This window comes from Clarias gariepinus, chromosome 11, assembly GCF_024256425.1.
Source record: "Clarias gariepinus isolate MV-2021 ecotype Netherlands chromosome 11, CGAR_prim_01v2, whole genome shotgun sequence".
NCBI lineage: Eukaryota > Metazoa > Chordata > Actinopteri > Siluriformes > Clariidae > Clarias > Clarias gariepinus.
This window is the reverse complement of record NC_071110.1, coordinates 22,390,419-22,404,695: the sequence shown is the minus strand read 5'-3', so window position 1 is coordinate 22,404,695 and position 14,277 is coordinate 22,390,419. Positions and strand designations below refer to the sequence as shown.

The 14,277-nt window shown below is 38.7% G+C and overlaps 2 protein-coding genes across 3 annotated transcripts; one reads left to right on the top strand and one right to left on the bottom strand.

The window, feature by feature from the left end:
• The first annotated feature begins 949 nt into the window (after window positions 1-949).
• On the top strand, window positions 950-6,212 carry vps26b (VPS26, retromer complex component B). The gene is made up of 7 exons (XM_053507469.1): window positions 950-1,107; window positions 1,334-1,630; window positions 1,734-1,890; window positions 2,169-2,333; window positions 3,575-3,750; window positions 5,483-5,625; window positions 5,738-6,212. The coding sequence occupies exons 2-7, from the start codon at window positions 1,408-1,410 to the stop codon at window positions 5,867-5,869; spliced, it is 996 nt and encodes a 331-aa protein (XP_053363444.1). The 5' UTR covers window positions 950-1,107; window positions 1,334-1,407; the 3' UTR covers window positions 5,870-6,212.
• A 1,108-nt stretch (window positions 6,213-7,320) lies between these two features.
• Window positions 7,321-13,994, bottom strand: thyn1 (thymocyte nuclear protein 1). 2 transcript variants are annotated; one of them, XM_053507471.1, is made up of 7 exons: window positions 13,769-13,994; window positions 13,535-13,704; window positions 13,366-13,434; window positions 11,560-11,652; window positions 11,304-11,399; window positions 7,911-8,061; window positions 7,321-7,458 (listed from the first exon to the last, which is right to left on the bottom strand). In XM_053507471.1, exons 1-7 carry the CDS (start codon window positions 13,815-13,817, stop codon window positions 7,412-7,414), a joined length of 675 nt encoding a protein of 224 aa, XP_053363446.1. In that variant the 5' UTR covers window positions 13,818-13,994; the 3' UTR covers window positions 7,321-7,411. The 2 variants fall into 2 exon arrangements, with proteins under 2 accessions (XP_053363446.1, XP_053363445.1); XM_053507470.1 differs by having other exon boundaries at window positions 7,321-8,061.
• Window positions 13,995-14,277: the final 283 nt, after the last annotated feature.

Sequence of the window (14,277 nt, the reverse complement as noted above, 5' to 3'; positions counted from 1 at the left end):
ATGTAACGTACTTTAGATGTAAGATTTGAACAGTATTCAACCATTGTAAAGTTACAATTTACTTATTTTCTGTAAATTAGATGACAACATTACTCAGGAGTTTGAAAGAAGTGACAATTTCTGTACATTGTTAGAGTTTTAGCAATTTGTTTTTATTAAATAAAGATGTTGTTATAGAACATGTTATGGAACATGTTTCAGCCTCTGTTATTAGTTCAGTTCTTAACTCTGGTTAAAGACAGTGAGTGGGTAAGTGTGTGTGTGTGTTGTTCTGAGTTCACCACAATAATTCATTCATTCATCTCCTATACTGTTTATCCATATGAACTTAAACACAGTGACAGTAAACGTCCAGCTGTCTAACACTCAGTATGACTGCAATTCAATCTCTGGTATCTGTTATCCCCCAAATAAGGATGGGTTCTCTATTGTGTCTGGTTCTGTGTGGTGTTGGTGGAATAATAATAATAATAATAATTATTATTATTATTATTATTATTATTATTATTAATATAAAAGAGTTGTAACATACTTCTGATGTAAGATGGGGAACAGTTCTAATAGTATTGTAAAGTTACAATGTACTTATTTTCTGTAAATTAGATGAGAACATTACTCAGGAGTTTGGAAGAAATGACAATTTCTGTACATTGTTAGAGTAGGGCACACACACACACGCACACACACACACACTACGGGCAAATTGGGAACACCAATTAGCCTAATCTGCATGTCTTTGTGAACTGTGAAGCAGTTACTCAAATATAAAAAGAAAAAAATGAATGAATCAAAGAACTAATGTACACGTATGGACGTTTAAGGAGGGTTACTCTGAAACCGCCCTGAGACTTTTATTATAAAGTTTCGCACCGACGTCAACGTTTACCGGAAGTGTCTAGCAGAAGGGTCGAACTCCAAACTGATCTTTTGTTTAACTAGAAGTGCACTATAAAGTACCTGTCACAACCTTTTCTGTTACCCTAAGTAGTGCACAATTCACCCTATATGGATTCATTTGGGATTTAGCCTGCGAAATAACTAGTTGTTAAAGCACTTCTTTACATCAACCGACGCTTGAGAAGAAATGAAAAACGTTTTGCTACACAGGTATTATTATTATTATAAATAATGTCCTTCTTAGCATCTGAAATTGCATCAAAAGCTGTAAATGTCTGCTACCCAGCTTGCTAACTAAAGTCAGTTTTTGGTAAGTTGTGATTTGACGTTAACTCCTCTGTTCGGATGTGTAAATAAAACACACATTAGGTTTGTGTGCAATGTTTTAAACTCGTCTGTATTAGTGTAACTGTATTAGTGTTTCGTTTACTTTCAGCTAGTCAGAACTTCCGTGCTACAAGTGTTTCGCAAGATAACCGCAGGGAGTGAGAGAGAGAGAGAGAGAGAGATATGAGCTTTTTCGGCTTTGGCCAAAGCGCAGACCTCGACATAGTGCTGAACGATGCCGAGACACGGAAGAAAGTCGAGCACAAGAGCGAAGATGGCAAAAGGGACAAGTACTTCCTCTTCTATGACGGCGAGACAGTGAGCGGAAAAGTCAACATCACACTGAAAAACCCGGGCAAGAGACTCGAGCATTATGGCATCAAGATCGAGTTCCTGGGTCAGATTGGTGAGGGATCTCCTCCTCTTTTCTCTCCACACACCTGTCTGTTAAAGTGTTTTGATTGTGTAACTGTGTGTGTGTGTGTGTGTGTGTGTGTGTGTGTGTATAGAGCTGTACTATGACAGAGGCAACCACCATGAGTTTGTCTCCCTGGTTAAGGATCTGGCCCATCCTGGAGAACTTTCCAGCTCTCAGTCTTTCAACTTCGAGTTTTCTCATGTCGAGAAGCCATACGAGGCGTACACAGGCCAGAACGTGAAACTCAGGTAAACCACACACACCCCTTTACACACTCCTTTCAGCTAGTCTGTTCGGGACAGGACTTGTTGTGCTTTCATTATGTCTCGCCATTGTGTCTGAAAGGCACTGAGATTGATCAGGGATTGTTTTTAGCATTTTTGGAACGAGTCTCCAGTTTCAGTGTTTTCTAACAGTCAGGAAAGTCAGTCCTGCTCTTGCTGTGGTTTTAAATGCAGAACTGTATCATGTGACCTTCCATTATGAGGATTTGTTTTATTTGTGCTTTATTGTCTGTGTTGTGCAGGTACTTCCTCCGTGCGACTATAAGCCGTAGACTGACCAACATCACCAAGGAACTGGATGTCGTAGTGCACACGCTGTCCTCTTATCCTGAGTTAAACTCGTCCATTAAGATGGAGGTTGGCATTGAAGACTGTCTGCACATTGAGTTTGAGTATAACAAATCCAAGTAAGTACGCCATTTTACCATTGCAAATTTGAGTTTAGAGTGAAACCTCGGATTACGAGCATAATCTGTTTCGGAAGTGGGCTCGTATTTCAAAACACTCGTAAACCAAATGTCTTTTTTTCCATTAGAAATAATGGAAACTCAAATTATTCGTCTTACAGCCCAAAAAAATAAATACGTAAAAAGAATTTATACAAACTATAAAGTAAAAATAAAACAAATTAATCGGCACTTTATAAATCCAGACAAATAAGTGTTTCCGTTTATGCGCGTAGTGTGTGTGTGTGTGTGTGTAATGTGCATGCACACACAAACATTAACGGAGAGATTGCTTTATGCTGTAAAGTAAAAAAACTAAAACAAATGAACCTGCAGTTTACCTTTGAAAAGAATCGCGACAGAGTTTTTGTGTTAAGCAGAGAGTGTGTGTTGGTATGTGTGTGGGAAGCCGAAAGGAGTGGGGAGTGGGAGGGGAGCTGTAAAGGCAAGAGTATGTGTGTGTGTGTTGGTGTGGGTGAAGGAGCACGGTGTCAAATCACGCACATGCACATACATACATACATACACACACACACACACACACACACACACACACACACACACTCGCCTTTACAGCCCCCCTCCAACCCCCTCTTTCTCTCGGCTTCCTACACACATAAAGTGAAACATGACAGGCTTATACAGAGAGGGAGAGAAAAAATTGATTTTTAACTTCTCGTGAGACTTTCTTTTTATTTACACGCGCGCGCACACGTGTTATAAGAAACAGTACACGTGCGCTGTACACACGCGCTTAGAAACACAAAATAAAATATGTTTTACACATACACATGGTCACACTGTTATAGTAAACAGTACATGCGTGCACGGATGTTTATTATACTAGTGAGAGACGAGCACTAAGACCCAGCAGGGGAGACGATTACCTACAATTCCGCAGCGCAAGAGAGAGAAAAACCATTGGCTCAGTTGTCATCATGTGACGCTCAGCCTTAAAGAAAGAAGCGCATGCGTGATACATAATACTCGGTACTCATAAACCAAAACAATGCTCGTTTTTAAGTCAAAATTAATTAAAAATCCTTGCTCGTCTTGCGGAACACTCGTAAACCGTGTTACTCATAATCCGAGGTTCCACTGTATATTTTAATACTGTATTTTTACAGCAGGTTAAAGCTGTTAATATCTTTTCGTGATGATTAGGGTCCTGGGAAACCCACTTTTCTTTTTCTTTTTCGTAGATATCACTTGAAGGATGTGATTGTGGGGAAGATCTACTTCCTTCTTGTGAGGATAAAAATAAAGCACATGGAAATTGATATAATAAAACGAGAGACAACAGGCACAGGACCCAGCGTATATCACGAAAACGAAAGCATCGCCAAATACGAGATTATGGATGGAGCACCAGCGAGAGGTAAAGCAAAGGTGTTTTAACCTGATGTTTAATATCCATTTTTTTGAAAATGGTGGTGAGTGGTGGCCTGGAAGGGAAAGTCCTTCATAGGATAAAATTTGGAGCTTTTGTACTTATATACTAATATAGTGCAACTCTAGAGTTATTACAGAACTGAACGTTTTTCTTTCAAAGAGCCTTTATATCAAAAAGAGAAAATGCGAAATTTGCAGTTAACGATTCTATTCTTACTGTGGCGCAGGAACTCATTATTCACTGCCTAGCCAAAAAAGTTGCACACACTAACTTTGGTTTTGGTTACTGTGTGCAATGTGGGGGCCAGTTCATTTGTGAAAATATTTCCTCATTTTCCCAGAATCACTGAATTACAATTTGAGTCAAGGAATATGCCTGTGCCATCAGGGAAGAAAAGAAATGCATAGATGGTATAATCTGGTCATTCAGGACGTCAGCCAAATCCATAACACCGCCTTCAAAGGCTTTGACGGAGAACGCTATGCATGATGAGTGCATCACTTCATGCTGTTGACTTCTTACCCCGATGCACCCATGGTATAGGGTCAGTGTGGACTCATCAGACCACATGACCTTTGCTCCAAAGTCCAATCTTTATGCTCCCAAGCAAACTAAAGCATTTTTTCTGATTATTCTCACTAACAAATGGTTTTATTATGGCCACAGTGTGTGCACTTAAATGCTTGATGAAGTCTCTCAAATTTTTAAATATTTTCTGACCACATTTCTCCTTCCAGGTTTTAATAAATGTGTTACACGGTTCGTAATCCAAGTACAATTCTTTAAGCAGTTTGCTTTGCATGATGCAGGCCAATATTTCGACCTTTCTCAAACAGGGGAAACGGGGGTGTTGAACTGGTTTTGTCCTTGCAGGAAGATGGCCTAGGCAAGATTACCAAGTTGAACTTGACACCAAAGTACACAGACAAGGCTATACCACTAACAAACTTTTGTGTATGCCAAAATACCCTTAAATTATACATTTTAAATATGAAGGAAGTTATTGAAGAAAAACTACTGTAGTTGACATTTTTTGGATTACTTCCAAAATGCAATCAGCTCATCTGCTGATTACAATAGCTGTATTTACATGGACCATAATACTTCACTCACAATGGAATAATGGCTCAATCAGATAAAATAAAAGTGCATCCTGTAAACACCTAAATCAGAATAGTTGAACCTTAGGTGATGGGGACATTAGGTGATGCAACAAGTTTCTGAGAAGAAAATTTAACATTTCTTTAAGGAAGGTTTAAATCTTGTTCAGTAAACTCTGTGAGAGCAACTTTCTCTCGATCTAGATCCTAGCAGGTTACACATTTCTGTATTGTAAATCTTTTTTTATATATATCATAGAAAATAGTCTAGATACTAGATTTTTGTAATCATCGAACTTCAAACAAAAAAGGCTTAAATTATTAATTTTTAAAATAAATTAGGAGAAACAACCTAATTTATAGAAATGCACAAAAAAATCCTACAAACATTTAACCACTGAGCCGTGAGACGTTATGCTAACAAGACAACAAGTGCTGTAATGCCTGCACCACTCATTAGTGGCGTGAAAAGAATATGAAAGCATTTAAATTAAATATCTTTACGATGTCTTTCCCAGACAGCCCACCCTAACACTTACTTTGTTGCCTCCTCTAGCAGTTTGAATAGCTGTAGTATTTAAAACACGCTGACGTTTCTGTATCTTGGTATCATTTAGGTGAATCAATCCCCATCAGATTATTTCTCTCTGGCTATGAGGTGACGCCCACCATGAGAGATATCAATAAGAAGTTCTCTGTGCGATATTATCTCAACCTAGTCCTGATCGACGAGGAGGAGAGACGCTACTTCAAACAGCAGGTGCAGTATCCTTCATGCTGCTTATAATTTATATATATATAATATATTTGACATCTATAGATTGTTTGCAGAGCAAAGGGTCAAATCAATTTAATTTGTTTTTCCACTGAAGGAAATCACACTGTGGAGGAAAGGAGACATCGTAAAAAGGAGTATGTCCCAACAGGCCACCATAGCTGCTCAGAGATTTGAGGGATCAAGACCTGCAACTGCGTCGATGCAAGCGAAAATGGACGGCAGTTAAATGAAATGTTATTTGTTTATATATAAAGTCCAGTACAGTATGTAGATCCTATGGGATCAGCAGCACAGGGGTTCAGGATTCATGGGAAAGAAAATCATTTACAAACATCATCCAGGTGCATCGTTTTTAAACAGGTTAAAGTTTTTCTTCCAAACTTGTTGATTATGAGTAAGAAGGTGCTATAGGAGCTTCCTATTCAAAATATTGCTTTTTAACTAACATTTATAAAGTACATTCAGAAACATTCCTTTTATCTTTATGAACAAGTGAATACAAATTAATATTATGTTGTTTCTGTCCTGGTACATGAGCCTCAAGTAAACACTGGGAAATTTATATTTTGCATTCGTGTCAAAGGTTGATTTATTTGAAATTGTTTTAATAATAGGAGTTTTATACACAGTATTGTGAGATTGTCATTTATACATCAGGCAGACGCTCTTATTCAAAGCGGCTTACATTTCTATTTGGTTATACATCTAAGCAGTTGAAAGTTAAGAACCTTGCTCAGCGGCCCTAAAAGTGGCAAATTTGTGGTTGTGGGATTTGAACCTGGGACCTTCCAAACCATAGCCTTAACAACTAAGCTACCACTGACCCTATTGTGCTGCGGTGCTAGAATTAGGAAAGGTATGCAGTATGCAGTGTTTGAGTAATATTTGGACCTCTATCGAAGAATATATATAAAATTTTACACACACACACACACACACAGTCAGATCAGTCAACATGCATCCATATTTCCTTCACTATAAAGTTTGCTAACACGAGTATGTATGTACAGTACTGTGCGAAAGAGCAAGTATACCTTAAAAAAAAGCAAGACAAACAACTAGTTTTGTAGTGGTGACGTCTCAGATCCAATTTGTGCAGTCCTATAAGGAATTTTAGTTTAGATTATTAGTTACTACGTTTTACTGAGCATCCTGCAGAACCACACGCAGTTCTTTAGAGGACTTTAGAATCAGTTTACTTTTTACATGCACAACCAACATGAACACAGGATGCCTAAGACTTTTCCACAGTATGGCACAACAATCAGTTACTTGGCAAGGTCCTCAAAATTGTTCTGACTTTTTCTTTTACCTTGATAATTATACACATTATGATAGTTAATCTGATGTTAACACACAGCTGGGTTGGAAAGGTTACAGCTACATGCAAAACTAACCTAACTGATGAATACATTTTTAATCAGTTAAAATATTAACACCAATTAAAAATCACTCATTAACACTACTCCCTAAAAAGAGATAACACGTGCTAGGCACATGCATCTGTACATTCTGGATGTGTGTTTTGTTCATATTGGTCACAGTTCTGATGGATGACCCCTTCTTTTCCCATAATGCCATTTCCATAGCAATTCTTAGGTTGAGCAATCTTATAATAAAATAAAGCACAAAAAAGTTGTTTACAGGTCAATATGGACGTTATGAACTATAGGAATATTAATTCAGGGCTTGGTTTATTACAGTATGTACATTAAAGTTCAACATTTAAAAAAAAAAATCATGTTATAACTTGTAGTAGATTCTGTCCTTATAATGGGTCCGTGTCTTCCAAACTTAAGACAAAGTCAAATTCCTCTGAAAAGAAAAGACAAAACCAAAAGTCAGGATGTGAGACACTGCAACCAATATAACCAAAGAAAAAAAAATTGTGTAAACAAGTGTTTGGACGCCTGGTGCTTGTTGGGTTTCCTTCCATTCCACAGCCTAAATGCATGTGGTGTTACCAAACTGCCTGTAGTACAGTATGTGTGGGTGTGCGCGTGTGTGCTTGTGGCTTGCAATAGGCTGGCACCTCATCCACGTGGTATCCTATCCCACCATAGGCTCCAGGCCCCCCTGTGACTCTACACAGGATAAGCAGTATACTGTAGATGATGGTTGGATGGCTCAATGCATTGGTTGGACTATACATATTGTTTTATTAAAATGTTTAGTCAAAGACATCACGTGGGTAAATCTGAAGTGCACTGGATATAACTAGCAGTCCAGGTATTTACACATGCATGATGAGTGTGTGTTTAAGTGACCTGTGGTTAGGGGCTGTACTGAAAGCCGAGCTCTGGTGAACAGGGCCATGTTACTGAGCGCTCCTCCACTGGCCTTGTGCTCCAGGTGATATTTCTTCAGCTCGGACAGTGGAATGAAGCGCTTGGTCATCCTCTCAAACTGGATATCCACCTAAACACATTAGACAATCCTGTGTAAAAAATTACATGTAAATATTGTCCATGTTAAAGATAAGAGCCGCATGTGGGAATGTGTTGTATTCTCATTTCTAATTGTTAATTAATTTATTAGTAATAATGTGCTCATTTCTATAGGATCATCTTGTATATGGATTTGTATGCAGATATAGATTTTTTTTTAAGTGTGTTAAAATGGCGAGATGGTGTTTATGTAACATTTTTGAAAGAAGCCTCCAGTTTCAGCCCTTTAGACCAATCAGCTGAAACTGTTTTATCTTACAGTACATCAAAAGAGAGAATGACCAAAGAGCTAATGATAGTTTCTGTAGCATCTATTACCTAACTTGTTTTTTGTTTTTCTGCAGCTTTAAATACACATATAAATGGATAAACAGTCTTATAAAATGTCTTGTTTTTTACTAAAAAAAAAAATTAAATGTTAATAAAAAGCTTTAATATAGAATAATATTTAATAAAATGTGCTGCTGTGGAAATTAATGAACTTCACTACCATGAACTTGCCCTGCTTGTCTGACTACCCTGTTTGTCGTTTCTCTAATAGCATGTCTCAACCTGCTTTATTACTCAAGGGCACTTACTCTTTATTTTAGAAATCACTTTTTAGGTAAATGTGCTTAAAAGTACTGGTCAAATTACCTGCCTGATTTGACATCACTCCAGACAAGAAGAAAAAAAATGGAGGAGGGAGACAATGTGTATAGCCCCTTCTCCAGCTCAATTTTTGAGCCATGTTTTTCGGCAAAGTCTCAGTTCCTGTGTTCTTATTGGCTAGACAAATGCACTTCCACAAACGGGCGTGTGGGTGTCAGTAGTGCCCCTGCAATTATAGCTACAAACAGTATACACCGAGCTCCCTAACCTGCATTTATTCTACATCAAGCAAAGCTGGACCAGATAGTAAAAGGCCCTCAGCCACTACAACAATGGACTGTTCTCTCTGTTGTGGTCAGGACAGTGCTTGTGCTTCCAGATGGTCAACACAGAGACGCTGAGGAGGAGCTTCTTCCCGCAGGCTATTTGGGCGCTCAACCAGAACGCCACACAGAACTGAACTAATCGGACTTGATTTTGTTTACTTTACACTTTGTACTTCGCACACTCACCAGACTGCACATTTCTTATTTTCTTATTTTACACATACAGTGAGGACTAACTTGCACTTTAGAACATGGAATGGACAATGACAGTGCTGTTGTCACACACACACATCAGTTTATTTCAAACTTATATTCTTTATATATCTCTAAGTATACAATTACACTTTGCACATTGTGTTTAATTTATATATTAAATATAGTTAAATAAAGGCCTTTTGGCTGCTCCTGGCAAGGGATCGCCACAGCAGACCATCCGGTCCACACACAAGCTTGGCACAGGTTTTATGCCAGATGCCCTTCTTGATGCCCTCTCCCATTTAAATGTACTTTGTTTTATATATATAAATCTGTAAATTTGTAGAGAAGTACAGTCGTGGCCAAAAGTTTTAAGAATTACATAAATTGGAAATTGGAAAAGTTGCTGCTTAAGTTTTTATAATAGCAGTTTGCATATACTGTACTCCAGTATGTTATGAAGAGTGATCAGATGAATTGCATAGTCCTTCTTTGCCATTAAAATTAACTTAATCCCAAAAAAAACTTTTCCACTGCATTTCATTGCCGTCATTAAAGGACCTGCTGAGAGTCTTGTTAACTTGTTAATGTTGACAAGCACAAGGCTGGAGATCATTATGTCAGGCTGATTGGGTTAGAATGGCAGACTTGACATGTTAAAAGGAGGGTAATGCTTGAAATTATTGTTCTTCCATTGTTAACCATGGTGACCTGCAAAGAAACACGTGCAGCCATCATTGCGTTGCATAAAAATGGCTTCACAGGCAAGGATATTGTGGCTACTAAGATTGCACCTAAATCAACAATTTATAGGATCATCAAGAACTTCAAGGAAAGAGGTTCAATTCTTGTTAAGAAGGCTTCAGGGCATCCAAGAAAGTCCAGCAAGCGCCAGGATCGTCTTCTAAAGAGGATTCAGCTGCGGGATCGGAGTGCCACCAGTGCAGAGATTGCTCAGGATTGGCAGCAGGCAGGTGTGAGCGCATCTGGACGCACAGTGAGGCGAAGACTTTTGGAAGATGGTCTGGTATCAAGAAGGTCAGCAAAGAAGCCACTTCTCTCCCAAAAAAAAACATCAGGGACAGATTGATCTTCTGCAGAAAGTATGGTGAATGGACTGCTGAGGACTGGGCAAAGTCATATTCTCCGATGAAGCCTCTTTCCGATTGTTTGGGGCATCTGGAAAAAGGCTTGTCCGGAGAAGAAAAGGTGAGCGCTACCATCAGTCCTGTGTCATGCCAACAGTAAAGCATCCTGAGACCATTCATGTGTGGGGTTGCTTCTCATCCAAGGGAGTGGGCTCACTCACAGTTTTGCCCAAAAACACAGCCATGAATAAAGAATGGTACCAAAACACCCTCCAACAGCAACTTCTTCCAACAATCCAACAACAGTTTGGTGAAGAACAATGCATTTTCCAGCACGATGGAGCACCGTGCCATAAGGCAAAAGTGATAACTAAGTGGCTCAGGGACCAAAACGTTGAAATCTTGGGTCCATGGCCTGGAAACTCCCCAGATCTTAATCCCATTGAGAACTTGTGGTCAATCCTCAAGAGGCAGGTGGACAAACAAAAACCCACTAATTCTGACAAACCCCAAGAAGTGATTATGAAAGAATGGGTTGCTATCAGTCAGGATTTGCCCCAGAAGTTGTTTGAGAGCATGCCCAGTCGAATTGCAGAGGTCCTGAAAAAGAAGGGCCAACACTGCAAATACTGACTCTTTGAATAAACGTCATGTAAATGTCGATAAAAGCTTTTGAAACATATGAAGTGCTTGTAATTATATTTCAGTACATCACAGAAACAACTGAAACAAAGATCTAAAAGCAGTTTAGCAGCAAACTAATATTTGTGTCATTCTCAAAACCTTTGGCCACGACTGTACATTAAATTCCATTTTTTTTATTTGCCTTTTTTTTTAAACTGCAAATTTTTAAAACTGAGATTATATTCCATCCTATCATTAGAAATGATTATAATATAGCACTTTCACTTAAAATCCTGTGCCTTCTTCATGAATACAGTAAAATTTATTTATTTAATATTTATTTAGTATATTTAATTCAACTGATCTGCATCCACATCGTGAGAGCCTACCATACTCCACTTGGGGTTCTCAGGTTTGCTGGATGGATCATAGTGCACGTCTTTCTTGTCGAACTGTGTATGGTCAACGTACGCTTCCTTTACAATCTGGAACAACAACGACACTTGGTTCGTCTTCACATACATATCAAGGTGCAAGTTAGTTTGAAAGTTTCTATGGTGATCCAAATTAGTCTGGAGATTTTCACGCAGGACCAAGGCTAAGAACCACTGAGTTAGTCTGTATCTTCTTAATTGATACACTCACCTTTATAATACCTGCAATTCCTGGCTCTTTACAGTTGCTGTGGTAAAAAAAAGCCTGCTGACCCACCTTCATTTCCCTCATGAAGTTACGAGCCTGAAAGTCAACAACACAGTCATGCTTTATTGAACGCACATCAATTTAGAACGAAGTAGTAAAACACCAGTTTGATTATGTCACCACCTCACTGTCTTTTACAAAGCTTTTACTGATCCTTTTTTCTAATACAGATTTTAAAAAACACTCAATAACTTTCCTTCACAGGGTGCCTAAATAAATGACTTATTGGGGCTTTTAATTAGATAAGCGATCAAGGCTTCATAACATAATCTTTTCAAATTTGTTCTTTTGTCTGCTCCTGTTAAGGATCATTATAGCAGATTCTATTCACATATTTTGACTTTGGCACCAGTTTGCTACCAGATGCCCTTCCACTAAGGGTGCCCTGCAAACTCGGTGGAAGAAAATGACAGAATGAGATCATGCTTAACGCTACATAATCGTTGTGAAACATGTCCATACTTTTTGATATGGACAGATTTAAAATAAGCAATAAGGTTATGCTTAACATTAATTAACTCGGGGACGTTTTCTGCAGGGAGACATTTATTTAGCATTTATACATGGGCCGCTCACATCAAACCAGGACGTGATGAATTTTTTTGTGAATTAAGCCATGAAACTAATTGACATTTACAGTACGGTGATGAGACTCTTAGCTGCAGTAGTGGTGCAAACGTTTTAAAGTAAACCGTACATCCGCAAATGATGATCCCGGTCGAAGTGGCTCCGAGCCCCCTGCAATCTTTCCTGTCAACATTTAGCGAGTGAGAACAGCTGATTAAAAAATCAACAGATAACTTGTCACCAGCTTGTGGAAGAGACGTGTCTGTCTGTAGGATCTGTACGCATCATTCATGCACATTACAGAAACTCAGCTGAGCATTATCGCCACATCACCTGTACAGCCAAGACCCATTGGACCATTGGGACCATTACAGGAGTTCTTGGGAGGCCAGCATTTCATATGTGAAGGATGCCTTCCGATCATGGTTATGGTGTACTAAGAAAACTTTTTACCTTGACTGTAGCCAAGCTCTACTAAAAAGCTGGTATAGGTGCCTCAGTGGAACACAGCATTTTATAGAGAATTATATAGTTTTTACTTTCCAACAGTGTTCTGTGTATTTACATAATCAAAAGTCCCAGTTTAACTTGAATGCCCCTTAAAGGAGTCTTTAGCATTAGTGCTTACATTAGTTACAACATTACAAGATGTATTTTTGTATTGTTTTAACTAACCAAGAAGACTAACTAAGAAGATAAATAAAACATGTTCAAACATGCCGATTAGGAAAATAATAAACTTGAGTGAATCTCACTATTCTGTTTTTGATTATTTTCCTAACACTGCATGCACTATCATGATTTCCATTCATTCATTCATCTTCTATGCCGCTATACAGTGTACGGAGTCTGCGGGGGGTGTGGGCTGGAGCCAATACCAGAAAACTTAGGGCCTGAGGCAGGATACACCCTGGATAGGGTGTCAATACATCGCAGGGCGCACACTCACACACAATAAGCCTGAACTGCATGTCTTTGGACTGTAAAAGGAATTCATAGGAGAACAGGGAGGACATGAAAACACCACGCACACAGACCCGAGGTGGGAATGGAACACTCGACCCTAGAGGTGTGAGGCCACAGCGATAACCACTATGGTGCTTCATGATTTTCAGCTTACTTGAAAACAAGAAAAAGATGACTCTGCACGCTATGAGCAACATCTCATCTTATCTTCTTTACCTGATAATTCCTCACTCCATCCCAGCAGCCTGTTTGATTGGGAAGAGCTTTCAGGTCCTCAATTCCAAACTGCAAACATTTAATTCATTTAGGAAGATGTAACATTAAAATACTCAGAAGCTCAATAAATGAAGATGATCAGTGATCAGGATCCTTCCTCATGTTTTACCTTCACATCCACTCCATTCTCCATCCTGCTCTCAGGTTCAGACTTCATCAGCCAGTTTGTGTGTGTGAGGCTGAGCTTCTCTGAGGCTGAACTCTTTTTCACAGATGCTCTCTTTCTTTGACGCCCTCCCTCTCCATCCTCAGTATCAGAGGCGTCATGGAGAGCTTGACCTGCATGATCACACCATTACAATCAATATGATAAACATTAAATAACCAACACCCTGCTACTTACTTTGCTTATGAACCTTCACAGCAGCTCGAGACCTTTTCTTTGGAGCCATGTTTCACACAGAAATGCAAAAACAATATATTAATACAACTTGACTTAAACCTTCTCCCCCAAGTTAACAGAAGTCAGTTCAGTACTGTAGCTATAAAGTCAGCTTGCTAACGCGTGTTGCTTCTCAAATGCGCAGAATGACTTTAGTTTCACATTTAATTAATTTTAATTATACTGCTTTTTTCTGAAACATTAAAGCACAAATAACATGTTACAAAATCATAAAATAAGTGCCCAGTGTAACAATACTTTAACACAAGAACTGTTTTTTATAAAAATACTTTGGTAGAAACATAAAAAATGTTTTATGAACAAGTATGGCGCATACTTGACGTTCATAACGCACCCTTTATTGGAGACAGGAACAAATAAACGACATTACCCATGACCACCTGGAGTCACCTTGGGATCAGGTTGCCAGATAGTACATATTGGATTATTTCATCTGTCGCCAGTTTAAA

Coding starts and splice junctions, on each gene's coding strand:
- vps26b (XM_053507469.1), top strand. CDS start 1,408: ATGAGCTTTTTCGGCTTTGGCCAAAGCGCAGACCTCGACATAGTGCTG. Junction 1,891..2,168: donor GGCCAGAACGTGAAACTCAG/GTAAACCACACA, acceptor TGTGTTGTGCAG/GTACTTCCTCCGTGCGACTA. Junction 3,751..5,482: donor GGATGGAGCACCAGCGAGAG/GTAAAGCAAAGG, acceptor GGTATCATTTAG/GTGAATCAATCCCCATCAGA.
- thyn1 (XM_053507470.1), bottom strand. CDS start 13,817: ATGGCTCCAAAGAAAAGGTCTCGAGCTGCTGTGAAGGTTCATAAGCAA. Junction 11,400..11,559: donor GAATTGCAGGTATTATAAAG/GTGAGTGTATCA, acceptor TTGTTGTTCCAG/ATTGTAAAGGAAGCGTACGT. Junction 8,062..11,303: donor AGAACCCCAAGTGGAGTATG/GTAGGCTCTCAC, acceptor TAATGTGTTTAG/GTGGATATCCAGTTTGAGAG.